The sequence below is a fragment of the Phycodurus eques genome, chromosome 7 (genome assembly GCF_024500275.1).
Source record: "Phycodurus eques isolate BA_2022a chromosome 7, UOR_Pequ_1.1, whole genome shotgun sequence".
Taxonomy (NCBI): domain Eukaryota; kingdom Metazoa; phylum Chordata; class Actinopteri; order Syngnathiformes; family Syngnathidae; genus Phycodurus; species Phycodurus eques.
The window spans coordinates 21,152,329-21,173,582 of NC_084531.1; the positions used below are offsets into that span (position 1 = coordinate 21,152,329).

At 40.7% G+C, this 21,254-nt stretch overlaps 1 protein-coding gene across 1 annotated transcript; it reads right to left on the reverse strand.

Moving 5' to 3' along the window:
- Positions 1-1,993: 1,993 nt before the first annotated feature.
- On the reverse strand, positions 1,994-19,367 carry serpini1 (serpin peptidase inhibitor, clade I (neuroserpin), member 1). Its single transcript, XM_061681601.1, has 9 exons — positions 19,231-19,367; positions 10,878-11,159; positions 8,826-9,056; positions 8,557-8,751; positions 6,299-6,503; positions 5,682-5,779; positions 4,700-4,786; positions 3,021-3,110; positions 1,994-2,826 (listed from the first exon to the last, which is right to left on the reverse strand). The coding sequence occupies exons 2-9, from the start codon at positions 11,143-11,145 to the stop codon at positions 2,750-2,752; spliced, it is 1,251 nt and encodes a 416-aa protein (XP_061537585.1). The 5' UTR covers positions 11,146-11,159; positions 19,231-19,367; the 3' UTR covers positions 1,994-2,749.
- Positions 19,368-21,254: the final 1,887 nt, after the last annotated feature.

Here is a 21,254-nt window from a genome sequence, read left to right on the forward strand (position 1 = left end):
CATATGTCGGCGGATAAACGATGCATTTGACAACCGATTCAGTGCGGGCGCCATTCATGGCAGGCAATTACTTTATTTCTCGACTGTTCTGGAACTTCTTTGGATCCTGTCATTTTGTTGCAGCTTTTTTAGATCTTTTATCTGACCTTATTTTGTCGGGACAGATTCTGTTTAAGTGATTTCTTGATTGAGCAGGTCAGGAGGCAATCAGGCTTGGGTGTGATCAGTGAAAATTAGCCAAAAATTGTGATTAACCACTATTAATTCATGAATTAACAAGGGTAGTAATTACTTTTTCACACTGGGCAAAGTAACTTTGAACAGGTTTTTGTTCCTTAATAAATGAAATCACTATTTAAAAACAGCATTTTAAGTTTACTTGGGTTATATTTGTCTGATATTTACAATTGTTTGATGATCTTAAAAAAAGTGGGGAAACTATGCAAAAATATAATAATATATATATATATAAATATATTAAATTGTTCACTCTTTGTAATATTGCAGCCATTTGTAAAAATAATTTGAGTTCTTTTGTTTCCACATTAATGTACACAGAGCACCCCATATTGGCAGAAAAAAAACATTGTTGAAATTGTTTGCAGATTGGCGGACGACTGGTTAGAGTGTCAGCCTCACAGTTCTGAGGACCCAGGTTCAATCCCCGGCCCCACCTGTGTGGAGTTTGCATGTTCTCCCCGTGCCTGCGTGGGTTTTCTCCGGGGACTCCGGTTTCCTCCCACATTCCAAAAACATGCATTAATTGGATACTCTAAATTGCCCGTAGGTGTGAATGTGAGTGCGAATGGTTGTTTGTTTGTTTGTATGTGCCCTGCGATTGGCTGGCAACCAGTTCAGGGTGTACCCCGCCTCCTGCCCGATGACAGCTGGGATAGGCTCCAGCACGCCCGCGACCCTAGTGAGGAGAAGCGGCTCAGAAAATGGATGGATGGATGGAATTTCTATATTGGTCTCATCAGACCAGAGATTCTTATTTCTCACCATCTTGGAGCCCTTCAGGTGTTTTTTAGCAAACTCCATGCGGCTTCCGTCGCGCAACTCTGCCATGAAGCCCCGACTGGTGGAGGGCTGCAGTGATGATTGATTTTCGAGTACTTTCTCCCATGTCCTAACTGCATCCCTGGAGCTCAGCCACTGTGATCTTTGGGTTCTTCTTTACCTCTCTCACCAAGGCTCTTCTCCCCCGATTGCTCAGTTTGGTCAGACGGCCAGCTCTAGGAAGGGTTCTGGTTGTCCAAAACGTATTCCATTTCAGGATCATGGAGGCCAGTGAGCTGTAAGGTCTTATATAGACAGGTGTGTGGCTTTCCTAATCAAGTCCAATCAGTATAATCCAACACAGCTGGACTCCAATGAAGGTATGGAACAATTTTAAGGATGATCAGAAGAAATGGACAGCACCTGAGTTAAATATATGAGTGTCACAGTGAAGGGTCTGAATACTTATGGCTGTGTGATATTTTAGTTTTTGTTTTTTAATAAATCAGCAAAGATTTCAAAAATTCAGTTTTTTTCCCATGTCAATATGGGGTGCTGTATTAATGAGGAAAAAAATTAACTTAAATGATTTTAACAAATGTCTGGAATATAACAAAGAGTGAAAGTTTTAAGGGGGTCTGAAAACTTTCCATACCCACTGTATGTGTGAATGGTTGTTTGTCTCTATGTGCCCTAGATTGACTGCCGACCAGTCCAGGGTATACTCTAGTGCAAAGTCTGAGAATAGATTCAACCACCCCATGACCCTTATGAAAAACGCAATAGAAAATGTATAGGTGGGTGGATAAAAGATAAAAACAAAAAAAAACGTAAATATCATAGCAGATTACTGTGTTTTGGTGTTCATTTCCACTAAACTTTTACTTAGAATATTACAATTTGCACTAGAGCAATGAAAATAACAAGCAAAATGGATCATAAAAGTGGTCAGGCTGTCGTATGAAATCTCTAAAAAAAAAGTTTAAGATTAGGATCATTTGTCTTTTTATTGAGTATAAGAGTGTATACAGCTGGTGTTATTGTTACTCCTTAAGTATGTACAGCCAGAAATTGGTACAGTGGACCTTTTTGAGTGTGGCAGCAAGCCTGAGTTGGTCTCTTTGGCAACTCTGCAGTCACCTCAGCTCACCTGTGAGACACCTAGCTAGGCTTGATCAACCACTCACATGTGATAAGGCATATTATAGTTCTTCCGACAGTTTAATCACGTGCCTACGGTGTAAAAAAAAAACAACGATAAGATTATGGTCTGCTGGATGTTCATTACTAAGACCCATGATAGCATGTATTAGCCACAATAAATACTGAGCATATATAGAACACTGTGTTAAACATATTTAAAGGGAAACACAAGCTACAAATAGGTGGTGTTAGGATGTTTAAGAAAGAAGAGAATCAACTGTTCTTGTGGATTGTGTGTGTGTGTGTGTGTGTGTGTGTGTGTGTTAACAGATGAACTATAATGTGGTTCTGCATGAATATCATGTGTACTCGCATAGAATACTCCCTATTACATAACTAGAGAATATTTACAACTTAACCCTCAGTGAGTCAGTGTGTCTATATCCATAGAGCTTTCTGTATCAAAACACATGTATGTCTTTTCACAATATATAGTACATGATATAACATAATCAATACTTGATGTCTTCATAAAATACAGCTCAGGTGATGATAAAAGAAGTGGCATTAATCTGATTGGCTGAGAATGAGTGAATCACGCTGGGGGTTACATGGAGTCACAGTCATGGTCATTAGGCTCGATGACTTCAGGGGTCAGGACCCTGCCCATGAAGAGGATGGACCCTGAAGGGACAGACAAGACAGACAGACAGACAGACAGACACACACATGCACGCACGCACGCACACACACACACACACACACACACACACACAGATGTGCATTATGGTTTACACTTTACTCAAAGCAACGTGATGTGTTACAAAGACATACACGGACGCACGCACGCACACACGTACTCACGCAACCTCACATACCTGTTCTCCGATTTCTGATGATGAAGAAGAATGGGTGATCAGCCATGACTTGTGGGTATAGCACCAGAGTCCTGGTCTGGGCGATCATTCCTGTGAGACAGACAAGGAGAAGACGCTAAATCAAAAACATCATTCACCACCAGAAGGGGCCAATGTTTAAAGGTCAACATGCTCCATTCCCACTAAGCAGTCCAGTTCAGAACGCTATTTAATCTTATATGGTTTGGGGTTCAAATGTGTGGAGTTTGCATGTTTTACCCATGTTTAAAAAACTGAAGACGCTAAGGGCCTGTTTTACTAGAATCCCAAAAAGCGTGTGCTAAATTGTTTGGTCACTCAAACAGATTGTCCGCTCTTTTGGCAACGGCTGTAAAATTAGTGGCAGAGGGTTTTACGCCGCAGGTGGGACCAAGTCATTGCTTTGTAATTCCCAAATCAGTCCCAAGTCTTTGCCCTCAAGTCCCGAGTCAAGTCCCAAGTCAAAGTCAGGCAAGTCCCGAGTCAAGTCAGAAGTCGTAGACTTTGAAACAAAGTCAAAAGTCACAAGTCCTACACTTTAACTTGAGACTTACTTGTGACTTGCAAAGCAATGACTAGGTCCCATCTCTGTTTTATGCTTACAGGTAGCTTTGATGATTTTCAAAACATTTGGTACAACACACCAAGCGCAAAATGAAGTTTAAAGTGATGGAATTGGCAGTGTTCGTGGAAGAAAAAAAAAAAAAAACATTATGGAGTTACAGATAAATATAGATTGTTCCGATTAATTTTGGGGAAGCCAGCATCAGCATAAAAGCCATATTTTGTTTAATTAAACTCGTCCCCGAGTACATGGCAATTGGTTGTACAGTATGTGCCCGTCTTGCGTAACATTGCATTTAAAACGTGGGATAGCACATCCAGAAAAATGCTTTGGAAGAGGCAAGCACCAATTTTCACATTGCACTAAAATAATACAGACACAGAGAAATTGCTCAACAGACGATATGTCACGAGAATTTTTTGTTGGCATTTCAAAAATGTCTAGACGAGTGGAATCGTTCTCCTCTCTCGTTTTGTCTGTGCTCTTTTTTTCCATCTCAGACTCACATGAACATTGTTTGCACAGTATATGCAGTAAGTGAACACTCAGTTTCCTCATCGTTGAAGAAAAACTATTAAGGAGGGATGTTCGATGCCAATATTCTTAGATCGTTACCAGTACAAGTATTTACCCTTGAGTACTTACCGATACCATGAGTACTTTTGATACATCAAATTTCAATCAACACAATGACTGATGATTTGTGAATGTTTTTTTAACTTTCTAACACACATGATGATTTGTCCTTGTGTTGAATAATGCAGTGTAGCGCCAACTACTGGTGAGCAGGACTTACTTGTCAGATTTGTTTTGTTTTCAGTATTGGTGGCTGGTATCGGCATCCGTTACGAGTACCCAATACCTTGAAATAAGGCCAGTTTCGGCCCGATACTGATATCTGATATCGGTACTCACGTATCTCTACTATAAAGAGTCAAAATGGCTCAATACTGGACTGATGGACCCAGGCACCCACTGGTTACACTATTTACTTGGCCGACACAGCGATCACCTTCCTCCTTAAGCACAAACCATATCAGCGTTTAACCATTCTTAATAATACCAGGGTGGGCTAAACTGCAATAATAAAGTCTACCTGATCCGACAGCACCCTCTGCTCCCTCCTCAGTCACCTCCAGGTAGGCTTTCTGCACTGCCCTGCCAATGTAAAGCTCCTTCCCATCTGAATCAATCGATCAAAGACAAAACAAAGATAGTTACTTGCATTAGAAAGGCACATCCATTGAGTTGTGAAGACAACGTTTATGACATGACAGTCGCACTGTATGGACCTTACAAAAATATAAAAACAAATCATCTTCTCTGTGAACAAACTGAGCAGATTGAAGAAAGAACACAATGTAATGAATAAGCTGCAGATTCTTTTACACATTCACATCAATAATAATTCTTTGGAAGAGGCTGCCAAGGTATATTCACATATGATTATTTTCCTGTGCCTACATATGCATGGTTTTTCTCTCACTGAATCTATTTTTACAAGGGGATGCGACAGTTTCAACCTGCCCACTCAATAGCAGTTACCTTGGTTACTTCAGCAAGTACTGGAGGCTACTTCAGTGCAGCAAATCAACACAAATAATAAACCAACTTTGAACACACATTGGCGGCACGGTGGAAGACTGGTTAGAGCGTCAGCCTCACAGTTCTGAGGACCTGGGTTCAATCCCCGGCCCCGCCTGTGTGGAGTTTGCATGTTCTCCCCGTGCCTGCGTGGGTTTTCTCCGGGCACTCCGGTTTCCTCCCACATCCCAAAAACATGCATGAATTGGAGACTCTAAATTGCCCGTAGGTGTGACTGTGAGTGCGAATAGTTGTTTGTTTGTATGTGCCCTGCGATTGGCTGGCGACCAGTTCAGGGTGTACCCCGCCTCCTGCCCGATGATAGCTGGGATAGGCTCCAGCACGCCCCCGACCCTGGTGAGGAGAAGCGGCTCAGAAAATGGGTGGATGGATGAATACACATTTATTTTGCAGCTATAGCAACCACACTGAGTTGATTCAAGGATCATTATATTGGGAATGTTTCAGATGTTTCATAAACCCATGTACCCTACCTGTCATGGCGGAGAGATCAGCATCCTTAGTGAAGATGCTCTTTATTCCAAGCTCTTGCAGAGTATCTTTCAGGTCCATTTTCTGCTCCACTTTGAACCTAAATGATACCGTCACAACATTAGGAAAAAGGAAACTCTCTCAGTATGATGCAGTGCATTTCTACCCCACTGCAAACTACTACTAGCACAGTAATAAACATATTGTCCAGTGGCAGGTGGTGCATTTGGTTCCTGGGCCTTAAGTAGGGATTTATCCGACTTAATCCACCTCTTCATACCACCACTATCATTGCAATTATACAAACCATCAGTACCACATAAAAACACAACATAACAGCATGCAACTGTGTCAAGTACATCATCTGGAGCGGTTCAAAATCAATATTTATCAAATAACATGACAAAAACCTTCTAACATTGAAATAAAATACAGTACATAATATTCACCAGAGATCCCAATTATTGAATGTATTAATGTGTGCAGTTTGCTACAGATGCATTTTGCTAGTTGACCTTGGCTGGAAAAATTTTGCTATGGCAACCAATCGCAGGATGGAAAAATGCTGACATCATCACTCAGTAAATCCAAAACACTGCACTGATGAGTGAGTTCTTACCGGGGCAGATACACTTCCACCTTCTGTCGTTTGACATTATTGGCCCACTCCTCCAGCAGCGGCGCCTTGATGATTGGCTCCAGAGAAGCCAGCGGGACTTCCTGACGAGGCAGAACGATCATCATGGACATGTCGTCCCCGTCGTACGGCATCTCTAAGACCTGATAAACACCGCCAGCTTCCTGGGAGCCATCACTGAACTCACCTGGGGGGGGGACGTAGAGGGAAAATAGGCGTGAAATCAGCAAACTTAGACATACACACACACACACACACGCACACACGCACGCACACGCATGCATACACGCACACACACAAACATATGCACTGATGCTCACAGTGTATCCTGCCTTGCTCGGCTTGAGAGTTCCCTAAGGAGAAACTTGTCCAGATGAACACCTCTTTGGGCACATTGAACAACATGATTGATTAAAAGCTTGTGAGGCTGCTTAAACTCTAATTGAAAACCATTCATGCTGCTCTTTGAGGACTCAAAGCTGAATTTGCTTTTAAAAACTGCTTCTATTCAGTTTGAGTAAACTGATGCACCCATGTGTGATTCAATCTGGAGATGTGCAAAAAATGACATTTACCTTTAACAAATTAACTGTTCTTACAACATAACTCATTGATATTTCTACCAGAAAAAGGGCAGTCCTAGAGGCTTGCATTAAGCATAACAGTATAGTTACAGCAAAAACTGTAAATCCATATATTGGACTCCATCGTATTTATATAAAATGGAACCTCCAAGATTGAATGGCCCCAGATTGGTTGCAATAAGGAGTTCAACCAAAATTTTATTGGAAAATGTGCTAAAAGAGTCTAATAAAGCCAGGACTTCAAACCATCATCATATATGTCATCAAGCAAGACATCAGAAAATAAGCATACTTTATCTTAGTGAAACCACAGGAATACGTAGCTGCCCAGGATTGTTCTGTATTACTTAAAATATTGTCCAGTTAGTAAATGTTTTAACATGACAAAATGTTGAGCCTGGAATTAATTAATTCACATTATATAATAACATGCAGACATTTTTCTTTTTATACAACTTGGAAGTCAACCGGTGTTACGAAATGGATTGTGTACGACTTTAGAGGCTCCACTATATAAATTTAAAGTTATGACGATGCGTTTTTCAAAGGGTACGGATTTAGGACCACCTCCCATTAAAAGAAAGAACCGATTCCGATGAACCATCACTTTGGTCACATCTGAGAACTTTTCAGATTATTCATTATTATTATTCATCACATCACAGCAATAGATACAAATGTATACATCCAAAATTAAAATTATACTTAAGACGGTCTCATTAAAAAAGATGTTAAATTATGGGATGACGCTTACTGACAAGCTATGGTTTATAATAGCATAGGGAGAAGGAAATAAAAGAGAAGTTAAAATAATGTTTTATGCTTGACTTTGAACACGCACACGCCCTTTAAATTGAGGCAACGTTGCTGCAGTGATGATTTTCTTTTATTTATTTTTTTTTTTTTTTAGTTTTAACACAAGCCAATCTTCGTACAAAAATGAAAACACACAGCCTTTTCTCTGTGGACTTGTCCCTATTCTTCAAACCTCTCATATTCAGAGTCAACTCCCCACAAACAAACAGGCGCGCATGCAGCATGTGAGCGGCCTGCGAACGTTGCCGTTTGCAAGTATGCAATCTCACTGCACCAAAATAGCTTAGATGCACCAACTTTAGAAGCAATGCAGTGAGAGGTTGATGTAATTTCCTTTGGCAGCACAACAGATTACAAAAATAAATAAATAAAGGAGAGACGCAGTTACTCACCGCTTCACTCAAATACATACACCCAATATTGAAACTAAAGGTACAAACACAATGTGATTAACCTGCCAAAAATACCTTTGTTACTGTATGACAGTGTGACTGGTGCAGAAAATAGCACCCAATGAGACAATAAAGTTGGTTTACCCAGGTTAAAATGAACAGTAAATTCATACATTTAGCATCATTGGACATGGGGAAAAACTAAACTAAATAAAATGTTCAAATGAAGTGATAAATGTATCTATCCAAATTTTTGTACAGATTTTGTACTAGAATTTAATTAGTTCAAAGTCTGAAAACAATAAGAAACAAACACAGATCAAAACAGTTCCTCTTATACTGGACTGGAGGATATGAGTACAACCTCATCCAACAAGGAGATTTTTCTTAGGGAAACGCAAAAGCACCTGCGTATGGTTGATGAGTGATGATCAGCAAACGTTCCTACCATAGTAAAAGTCTCCCTGTTGGTACATCATGAGTGTGTGGACTTCCGAGCCATCGTCTCTGCTGAAGGAGAAGGTTCTGGTGTTTTCCGGCCTGAACTGATTTTTCCAGGAACCTCTGAAGTAGATGGCGTTGACCATGGACAGACGAGTCACGCTGCTGAAATCCTCTCCTGATAGAAGGTCGCGGATCTTACCTACGAGGAAGTTGGTAGTAGAGAACATGCTTAGTAAAGTGAAACAAGTCTAACGATCTCCTTTTCCTACTCACTCTCAGTGTGATTCTCCACCCAGCTGTTGATCTGCTCGGCGACAGCTACCGATTCGCTGAAGTCAACGGTCTCTACGTTGGCTCCAAAAAACTTCTTCATCAGATGCAGGAACTCAGGGTTAAAGATGATGCCCTCTTGAAGGTAGAGGCTGTTGGCCAAGCGAACCGTGTACTGGGTGTCATACTCAGAGAGCGCTGCCGTCAGGTTCTGGAGCAAAGAGAACTCCACACCTGGCGGGCACAAGCACACTCATTTAGCAAAGGAAGCGGTATGTGGGAAGAAAACATCATTGTACACACTTGGACCACAACATAGTTGTGTTGATAAGCTTATCGTGAAAAAAAAAATTGTCATCCAAGTAGATCCTCAGGTAAGGCATCAAGGTTTACTCTACCGTGAGTGTTAACTTTCTGCTATATACAACTATATTTGGACTCTCTATTTTTTTTTAACCATTTAGAATTCTTATTGTGTCATGCTAAGCTGGTTGCAATATTATAGCGTTTTAGCCGTGACGTTTATTGGACGGGAAAATCAGCACGAGCTGTCTTTTATCCGCTGTTTGTTTACGATGCTCACCTTCTAACTGCGAGGATCTACTCTGTTTCAAACACGGAGCTAACATTCCCTCACCATACTTCATTATCACTTTTATTTGCATACAGAACTTTGTTTCAGCTGTGGTTGTTTATTGAAAGTGTTCTATCAAAAAAGGTTGAGTTGAGTTTATTCTACACTTGTGGTGCTCTTCTCAATGTTCCATGGGAAAAACCATCAGCGCTACATAAAGCGGAAAATCTTCTTTTAAATACGGCGGTCCGCACCACTTTTACACCTCGATTTAATTCATATCATGATAATACATTTGCGGTATTATTAGGAACAGAGATGTAATTTGAAAATATTACATTTGTAATAATATGAGCATAAACATATGTATGACTTCCTTCTCCTAATATACTATCTTTCTTCTCATAGTATTACAATTTTAATTTTATGCTTGTAACATTATGACTTTAATCCTCTTTTCTTAAAGATTTTTACTTTTGTACTAATTTGTATTATGACATTTTCTCAAAAAAGTCTGAATTTGTGCTCGCAATATTGCATGTATTGTATTTCATTTATATTTACCTAATATTCAGACTTTATGTCCATGATAGTATGACTTTACTCGTATAGTCTTGTAACGTGGTGACTTTTGATATACTGTATATCTATATACTGTAATGTAGTTTAGTTATACAGGTATTTCTTTCATTATTATTGTTACTTTTCATTTCTGGCGCTTATCCCAGCTGACTCTGGGCGAGAGGCAGAGTACATCCTGAACTGGTTGCCAGCCAATCACAGGGCCCACAGTCACAATCACACCTATGGGCAATTTAGAGTTTTCAAGTAACTTACTATGTATGTTTTTGGGATGTGGGAGCAAACCGGAGTTCCCCAATAAAACCCACGCAGGCACAGGGAGAATAGGCAAACTCCACACAGGCGAGGCCGGATTTGAACCCGGGTCTTCAGAACTGTGAGGCAGATGTGCTAACCAATTGGTTACCGTGCTGCCCACCTCAAGTCAGTCCAGTGAATTTAAATAATCAAATTAATGTGAAAAATCACTACAATTAAATTTGAATGGAATCAAAGATACTTTGTCTCATTAGATAAAATTCTCAAGTTGTATTATTGTGTGAGAGCGTCTGCCTCACAGTTCTGAGAACCCGGGTTCAATCCCCGGCCCCGCCTGTGTGGAGTTTGCATGTTCTCCCCGTGCCTGTGTGGGTTTTCTCCGGGCACTCCAGTTTCCTCCCACATCCCAAAAACATGCATGGTAGGTTAATTGACAACTCTAAATTGCTCGTAGGTGTGAATGTGAGTGCGAATGGTTGTTTGTTTGTATGTGCCCTGCGATTGGCTGGCAACCAGTTCAGGGTGTACCCCGCCTCCTGCCCGATGATAGCTGGGATAGGCTCCAGCACGCCTGCGACCCTAGTGAGGAGAAGCGGCTCAGAAAATGGATGGATTGATGGATGTATTATTGTGTTCGTCACCTGGCAGCAGGTGGTCAAATCCCACGGCCTGTCGGATCTCCTCGAGCGATGCCCCCCTGGCCCCAAGCTCCACCATGCCCAGGGCCAGGGCCACGCTCAGGGGGGAGAAAATTATGTTGTCTTGACCCCCCGTAGCCTGCAGCTGATGGTACAGTCTGACAGAGAATTCTGATGTAGTGTCCTCGGGAATATCCGCCGCCCGGCAACCGTAGCACAGCAACAGGATGGAAAGGAGGAGGAGAGGGGATGAAGTGTCCAGGATCCACATTGCTGCAATGACAGCTGAACAGAACAAGGGATGCCATGTGAAATTTACACGCCGAAGAGAGGAAGGGATTGGCAAAGGAATGACACAAACAGGAAGAATGGGGAATGATAAGCCATAGGAAGAAAGAATGGAAAGATAAGGGGATATGACGGATGGATTCCGTAGAGATAAGGGGATTGAGAGGCCAAAGAGGTGTGGACAGAAGGATGGAGTGATGACAAGATTATTGATGAAAAAGGCAGGAATTACATTATTGTGAGATGGTGAGAGATAAATATGGGAGGATGGTTATTGTACATAATCATGAAAAGAGATGAAGGATGAGAGGAGAGTCAGCAAAAGAGCTTACATGAGACTTTTTTATGGCCAATTGGGCTGTTAATCTCCCAGCATGCAGGCTGTGTAGGACAACTACCGGCAATTTGTTATAAATGGCAGTAAACTAGCCCAAATTAGAGCAGGAATAAAACACAAACAGTTTATTGGAACAGATGCATTTTATCTGCAAAGTCTTTGCGGGTCTTCTGAATATACTGCAGCAAAAGCATAAAACAAATTGCTCAATGTTCATGAGTCGTTAGCCCGCATTAGCCACGTCTCTGCCTGTCACATTTTAAATCCGTAAAACTCAATACATGTTAAATACAAAAAAAAAAAAAAAAAAAAAAAATTGTGCTGCATTTTCATTTCATTAAAATGAATGTGAACCTTAGGTGTTTCGCAGTGTACACCTGCCAAACTGCTTGTTATTTAACTGTTTTGAATTAAAAATAAAAAACTGACCAAGTGTGCATAGATTTACAGCATCCAGGTTTCGATACAGCTCTATGACAATGCAAATGGTAAATCGTAATATATGGCAAGTCCTTTCACTCCAATCTAATCCAGGCATGCCTTTACAGACGTCGCTTTGTGCACTGGGGCACAGTCATGCAGGGACAGAAAAGGGCCTTCCCCAAACGGTATCCACAAAGTTGGACGCTAACCAGTTGACAGGCTGGAATCTGCTGGCTGCTGCTACTTTATGTGCCGGTGACAAACAAAGCAACAACAACAATAGGCCGCACCTATAAAACTAGCACCCCTCCATTTTTTTGTTTACTGTACTTTCCTCACATGCCATCAGCTGGTCAGACTCATTCCAGCCATTTTGCACCCAACCACTGACAAGGTACTGACAAGAAAGTAGATATTTCCCAAGGCCAAACAATTTGAATCTAGAGCGCAATGTGCACCTCTTGCCATTCAAACTGTTGCTTGAATGGACACCTTACTCTTTTCTCAGCCATTCGCAATTTATTCTGCCTCAGTGTGGCCGTCACACATGGAAATATTTGGTGGACCAACAATATCGCTCTGCTCTTTGTGCACGCGTGACCACCATCTAAACATCTACGTTATCACAAATGCAATTAATCGTTCAGCCTTACAGTAGTTAAAAGCTTCATTAACATTTCTTTTCATCAAGATGGTGAGCGGCAGAGGCAGGCTTACCATTAGGTAAACACACTCAATTCACTGGGGCCCTAAGATTTCCAGGGCCCCCCAAAAAAACTCATGAAAACTTTTAAATAAAGTTTTCTCTGATTGAAAGTAAGCTTTATTGTTTTAAGTCTTATTTTAAAAGCTTAGCATCACATTAAAATGCTTAATCCATCATGATTGTTTGATACTCCCCGCTTCCCTTCCCATGGAATGGACTGTTCCATCATTTTATGAGCAGAGTTGATTCAGGAATACAAAAAACAAACAAACAAACAAAAAAGACTGCAAAATGAACTTGTTGGCGCGGTTTGTGAGTATGACCAGAGTTAATTGGAGCAGAAAGGAAGAGAAGGCGAGAGGAAAGCAAAGATTTTTTTTTTGTCAAAACGACAAAAGGTTTTCACGGTGACAAATGTGGCTAACGGACAACAACAACAGCAAGAGCCGGACGCTATTATATACACGACTGCTGGCTGTCGGTGTCAACTGAGGAAAACGCTGGATAGTGACTGACATGAGTGAGTTTTTTTTTTTTTTTTTTTTTTTTAAATCACAAACGTGCGTATTAAAGCGGCTGAAATGGTAAACTACATTAAATGTTGATTACTGCTCTTATCAATTATAGTAAAAGTGTTGAGACGATTTAATTGTTGGACAATAATCCTCAAGAAGGATTTTAAGACTTTATCGAGCTCAGGAAATAGTTGATGATAGACATTAATATCGAAAATCTTTGGTGATGAATATTATCCACTGGACAGGGAGAAATGGGAACATAAAATGCTTATGTAACTAGTCTGTCTTAAACTAAAAATGAATCTTTTGTCAGTGCAGTACACGGATGTGGAGGACTGGCATTTGACTAAACCAGAGATACAAAGGGTGCAGGAAAAGGATTACGGATAAAAAGGCAATTTAAAGTCCTTGATTTTATGTGAGGAGAGATGAACATTTGTGTGTGGCTCCGTAAGAAGATTCGGACCTTTTCACTTGTGGCATGCTGTCTACAAGAAAATCTTTCACAACAGCCAATTGAGCATCGCTTTAAGGGAGCTACTCATGTAAGGTTGCAGATTAGGAGGGGAAACAAAACACCCATCTGTTGCACATCACACTCTCTCTCATGACTAACGCAATCAAATCATCTGGAAAATCCTCTAAATCTTGATTCATTCCATGCAATTCAATGGACCAGCATTTAAAAGTCGTCCCTAATCTCGGCAATGTAATCCGGCAGTTGACATTTACACAATTAAAAAGTGATGTCAGAAAGCAGCCTAATCCTTACTGCCATTTTAAACCCTACACCTTAAGCGTGCATTCTTGAGCGGTCACGGGACTTTTACTGATGAACGTGGACATCACATCCGCAGATTCACACCCATTCACTTTGACCAACGCGTTGCTGCAGCAACTAAGGTTACCTAGGCAACAGCAAGCAATGGATGGAGATGTATTGAAGTGTCAATTTCTCCAGCACCAGACCTCACTCCCCTTTCCAACATACAGTATCTGTGCTGTATATAATCTTTAACAAAATGCACAACAAATGTGTAGCTTTAAGTTCGCAATGCTACCAGGTTATCTTTTTTTTGTGAGTGTGTAAGAGTAGCGCAAAGTTCATTACCCAAGACTCACTTCCCGCAGCAGTTTGCGCTGAAAGCAATTGTCAATGTCGTAGTGATGTCACCCCACTTTTAACTGTCTTGGTGCGTGTTGACACAGAGGCAGAGCACATGTCCCGCTTTGGTGAGTTCCGTATGAAAGGAACAGGTGAATAAATTTGCTGTTATGCCTCTGATGTGCCAATTTACTGCAAAGTCAGTGTGAAAGCAGCTTACATGGGTTTGAATGATTTGCTCTGTCTTCTGGTTGCTACGAACTACATTTAAACTCGAATACGACTGTCTGACCACGTTATTCAGGAACATGGGCCACACTACATCCCAATACTGTGTTTAGAAGTTTGAATCTGCAGTCCTGCATGACTAAACACGTGATTTGGATGAATTGTACAATACCTCAGCATATCCTACATGATTTCGGTCCAGCGGAAATCGAAGGATCAATTCTGGGAGAGTGTTTTGCTTTTTTCGTGGACTTTTACGATTCTAGCATCACTGTACGATTTGTCACATATTATCAAAGGTAAGATACAGTATGATGTGTAATTGTTTTAATATTTTACTATTTAAAGTTGTTGACAACATTTTAAACATATGTATGTGACAGTTAAGATTCTCTTAAAAATTAAGATATCAGGCAACTCGCATAGGAATTATGTATTTGTCCCATAAGCATATACAGTAGTAGTTAATTGTTTTTTTGTTTATTTTTACATTTTTATGACCTAAGATTTTACCCTTAATGTACCGTAAAATGCATGTTTTATGATAGCAAATGGTTAACCCTGGGGGAGATTATTTCTAGTTCCATTATTTCCAATGGGAACAAATTCTGGGAAATCTGAACATATTGGGAGGTCAACCAGAATTGTGAAATGATTGTGTTCAACCTACGAGGTTCCACTTAAGTTAAATCCATCATGCCGCCATTGCTTCAAGATAAAATAATTACACAACACACTTCTTGAGTTACAGTAAATGTTCATTGGATCAAATTCCACATCAGTGAGCAAAAATCTTCTCGGTTTATTCCCCTTGTTTTAGTCAACATTTAGGATTGAATGCATAATGTAAATATTCCATTCCCAAGAAAAACATGAATGCTTGGAATCAGTTAAACTTTAACTGATTGCGCTCTTTAACGATTAAAGCGTACAATCAGTTGAGAGAAGCCGATTATTTTTCTCTGACCCAGTTCCTCAATAACCAACAGATGTATGCAGTAAATTGCTTTTAGTGTTTCATCTACAAATAAGCCTGAAGATCAAAACAGCCGTAAACTAGGCCATCTGAAATTTATCTGTAGAGCCAAGCACAAACCCCTGTGCCAAAAAACAAGCAAAATGCGTCTCACCTAAAGTCAGTTGGGATCAGCTTCAGCTCACCAGTGACCCGAAAGATGACAAGCAGTATAAAAATGGAATGCTTGACATTACTTGCTGCAAGGCACACTTCACAGGGTTCAAACATAACTGCCGCCATAAAACAATCAGAAAATTGTCACCTGATCACGGCTACTACCCTAGCAGAAGGAACTTACTTAAAAAAAAAAAAAAAAAATCAACAACGACACACAGCACCTCCCCTCCTTATGCAGTTAACATAACATTTCATTTTTAAAAGATAACGCAATTTAAGTCATGCAGGAAGATAATTTCCTTCAATTATATCCATATGTGGAGCAGGAGATTGCTGCTGCAACATCAGACTAATTTCCCCATCTGCAGCCCATCCTCATCTCAGTGACTTGGCTGATTGCCTCCCCTTGTTAGAAAATGACATAATGGCCACCAGAACCAGCCTAAAGTCCCAGGACACTCACTGTACGCTTAACAGAGGGTGAAGAGAGAGGTTAACAACTCTTTATTAATCTCCACTAACAGGAGCCAGCAGCGAGAGGCAGAGGTGCCGTGTGAAGAAATTATAAATAGCTAAATTGACTGAGAGGATGGGGAGGGATTGGGCAAATACAGACAAGTAAATCAGAAGCTAGTGTGGTGCTCAAAACCACACTATGTGAGACCAAGACTTGCCTGAGTCTGAGAATCTGTTTGAAGGCCAAAAACACCCTGTATGCAACTCTTCCAAAGCGCAACATGCAAAGGATTGGAGGCAGTGTCCCTCACTCACAACACCGTGAAGGTTGCGGTCATTACGGGGGGTGGTGGTGGGTTAGTAATGCATGAATTGAAGGTATTTGTTCTTTCGCCAAGTGTTTCTCTTCATTATCACAGTCATGAAGCGGAGGAAACAGTAGATCAGTGCTGGTCTCGACAGAAAATCCTGAATCCGGCCAGCTGAGACTAAGACAAAACCAAGACTTTTGCGTATTGAGTCCTAGACACAACCAAAACCTTCAAAATGTGGTCTTGAGACACAGACCAGTCAAGAGTGTTAGAACATTAATACGTAAGCGAAAGGAATGTTGAGTGAACATATCAGTCAGCCATTTCTAAGAACTTGCATGGCATAGCACATGTGCTGTTAACAGTGTCTTTTTTTTCACTATTTGAGTAAAACACACACACGCACGCATGTACACACACGCACCTGCTCACTATGAGACCGCAATTTGGAGGTTAGATCTGTAATAGGATCAGCCCCTGAGATCAGCGGTGAAAGAGAAAAGACATGTTTCTCAATTTTACCGGGGGTAGGGAGACTCTGGAGCACAGGGGATGTCACACGGAAAAGTGTGTGTGTGAGTTTTTTTTTTTTTTTTTAGGTGTAAAGGACGTGTGGTAAGAGTTGGCAATGTGGTGCCAATGCGAAGCAGCGATGTCGAAGGTTTTTTAATGGCTAATGATCTGTGATTGTCGAATGTCTCAGGAGGACCATTATGTACAGAGGGTCCTCGGTTTACAGTTCTGGTCCTACAGCCCAGAAACACCAAATTTTATGAAAGTCGGAACACGCCGTAGTCTGTCACTAACCTACGCTAACACAGCAGTACAATTACAATTAGAGTAAATATTTCTGTTAAAAAACATCTCGAGGCCATAAATGTAAAACAATCAAATGAAAACCAGTAAGTATGGCAGTGACTGTGCTGTGTGACCATATTTTCTTTTTCTACTACACAAACTAGTTCATTGCGCACCCTTTGTTAATTTGAAATGTCATAAGGACCCTTTGTATATAATGGAAGCATGGCTGAACACAATCCGTTCCAGGATGCTGACGGACTATCCACACGGAATGTGTATGAAGTGGGGGTAGATGATGAGCATGATGATGAGGTACTCGAACCCGTCAAAAGGGGAGGACTGCACGATGCATGCGAAAAGAGGAAGAATCAAGTGATGAAGAAGAATCTGTGCAAGAGGACTCAGTTAAAACATATTGCCATTCAAAAGATCAGGTCTTCCAAAATTAAGGAGTGTATGTAAAAAAATTTTAGTCCACCAAGTACTGAAAAAGCACAGTTTACATTTTTCTTTTGTGAAGTCTCTTTGACTTTCCTTGACTTAAAATGACACAAAAGTAAATGTACTCCAATGTGTTTAGAATTCCATTTTGTTTTTCATGTAAATTCCAATGGGCCCGAGCTCTACATTTTTGTACAATGCAAATTCAGCAACCGCCAGCGTAACGATATTTGAGGACAAACCGAGATTAAAGTTTGTTTTGTTTTATGCATTGGGGCATAGCAGATTTGATTATAGCATGAGAATAGAAATGGTATGTTTGTGACAATGTGGCATTGATTGTTAAAGCAAAGTGTATATCAGACTGGCACACACACACGCACACGCTTCGGAGCTAATAGTTGCTGCTTGCACTTAGCGAGCACAGCAACCCTGCATCGCTTGTCTGTTTTGGTTTTGCAAGGCTGATTTGAAAGACATTTAATTATTGAAATGCAATTAGTGCAGTGCTTGGAAGAAATAGGCAGTGCACACACTGAGGCGACATACACACATTGGCAATGACACACAAAAACACAAGGGGGTGGGCAGGCAACATATCAGAAGAGATTAACATTGCATGCAGGTTGCAATGCATATGGGATTTATACATTGCGATAATAAATATCATAATCTGGTATACGCATTATTTAAACTGAGATTATGACTGAAATGCATACGTTTCGTTTGAATTTGAGAATGAGAATTCAGTGGACATCACACAAAATATCTAAATATGACATGGTGGATTTCAAACAGAAAATGTAAAAGATTAAAATTCCCCAAAATATTCAAATGAATTACAATTACGTTATTTATTAAAGTAACAGCTGGATGATTTTAAGATCCTTCATCACACTGATTAAATTGTATAAATAACATTGAATCCAATGTCCAAGTTGACACATTTCAGGGTCGTATACTGCACATTTGGAAATAAATGTAATTCATTTACGTAAATAAATGTTTAATTCGGAAAACCAAAATTGGTTCGCAGATTCATACCTGCAGATGCTATGCACGTGTATTTGTGTGCGTGTGTGTGTGTGTACGTGCGCGCGCGTGTGAGGGGTGTGGACGGATAGGACCGGGATATTACAATGTGCTTCGTAAATTCACACTTACAGCGTCTTTGACATGTATTTAAAGGACAGAACCAAACACATTGTAAAGACAAAAAAATAAAAAATAAATACAAATAAAAATACAAAATAATAAAAAAGGGGAAACACGCTGACAAAGTATTACATAATAAACATAATAATAAAAGCCTTGGTGCGCCCCATCTTTGTAAAATGATCCAGAAATGTGATTCTGTTCGTCTCCACCTGCTCCCTTAGTAAACTTCCACATTTGATAACAATATAGAATCACAACCCTATCATACAATTCCATAACGCCAGTGGCAGTACGTCGCATCCCTCCACATTCAGATAAACGATATCGTAAAACCTACAGCTCCCTAAAGATGACACAAGTTCACCCCCCCCCATCCCCCACTCTAGCAATTTTCCCAGGTTAATCCGAACTGAGATAGCGTGTTAATCGTTGTCCAAAAGTGCTCTTACCGATGTACAGCGTTTAAAGGGGATGGCTGTGTGCTCTGTGCAAGCTTCTGTCTGCCTGCTCTACTGCTCCTCTCCTCTCTTCCAACGCCGCAGATCACTGCATGCTGCTTTGTCGCAGGCCCCGCCTTCCTGCACGTCTATTGGTGCAGAGGGCAACAACGAAGAGTATCATCCATCTTCCTTAATTATGCTGGAAAGATTTCAGGGAAAGCCACCAAACAAAAGTGGTACGTTAAGTATTGTATTTGAAGTAATGATCATCTGGGCTCGATTTATTTTTTATTTTTTGAACAATTTTGCAGTCAAATTTGAAGCTATTTAGTTGCTATTTAGTTGTAGTTGTATTGTATTTAGTATTTAGTTGAACACAAATGAGCAACAGGTTACTGTTGCAATAGGTTACTTTCTACCATCAAGTGGAAGAGCATTTTATAGTTCTGCTTGTCACTATACATCAATGTCATAGACGGATTTAAAAAAGATACATTATTTGTAGGAAATATATATTTGTGCAGCAACTGAGTGAAACCTCATGACCTCATGATCCCTCATTGCACACTAATGTGCTATTTTGTGTGGCCAGCATTGATTTCCAGCACTGCCTTTGACCCTCTTGGGTGTGCAGTTCACCAGAGCATCACAGGTTGCCACTGGAATCCTCTCCCACTCCTCCATGACAACATCACGGAGCTGGTAGATGTGAGAGACCATCTCCTCCTCCACCTTCCATATGAGAATCCCCCACAAATGCTCAATAGGGTTTAGGTCTGGAGATATGCTTGTTGCTGCTGCTTCAGTATGTCACATGACATGTTAGCATTCATAGTTTCCGCAATTAACTCAAGTTCTGCAGTGCCAGCGGTCATGCAGTCCCAGACCATGACACTCCCACCACTATGCGGAGCTCTAGGCAAGACACACTTGTCTTTGCACTCACCTGGTTACCACCACACACACACACACACACACACACACACACACACACACACACACACACACACACACACACACACACACACACAGTTGATGCCATCTAAGTCATATAATTTTATCTTGGTCTCATCAGACCACAGGACATGAGTCCAGTAATCCGTATCCTGAGTCTGAGTCAAACAATGTGTGGGCTTTCTTGTGTATCATCTTTCAAAGAGGCTTCCTTCTGGGATGCTAGCCATGCAGACCAATTAGATTCAGTGTGCAGCGTATGGTCTGATTATTGACTGACTTCTTCTTTGAGGTACGAGATGTCCTGATAGCCACAAGTAGCAGTGAAGGATAAAATATTGAAATTATCTCATCATGTAATGATTGAATCCACAAGACTAAAAGAACAGCGGCGTGAGCATTGAACTCTTCCCTTCTGAGAGCTATTTGTTGTCCACTGCTTTCTCAGTCCTTTATCTTTCAGAAATCTACATATGATAAAAGATAGGCTAGCAATGAACAACAATCAAGTAGTTCATTTGGGTAACTGTAGCTAAATACAAACCACTTGTGTGTTTGGAGGCTGGTTTCACCCCAGGAATTTCATATTATACGTGGGGCTTCATAGTATACGCCACAAAGTCACAAATTATGTTTGCAAAATTATCTTACAATGGCCAAAGACAATCAAAAGTAACTCCACTCTGATCTGTGAAAGGTAATCTTATGAAACCTGGCTTTCACTGTATAATGCTTTCGACGTCTTCAGCAGCTTCATAACCTTGCCACATCCAATATGGCCGTCCCTTGACGTAGGATTCGGCTCCCTAGGCGGTAACTTTGTAAAGCTGCTATCTATGTTTACCCTTTAATTCTGCATCCATTTCATACGATATTTTGTTTTATAGATCCATGTAAAAGAAAATATTTGGAAACGTTATAGATATATTGACAAAAACACCAGTCTGACAACATGGACACACATTACTCACTGCAACTGGGCAGATTATGGCGACAGCAACAGTTGGAAGGTGGGGAACTATCTTGACAAAGTAGTACGACCTGCGATTCATTTGGGTGTTGATAAATACCTCAAGCTA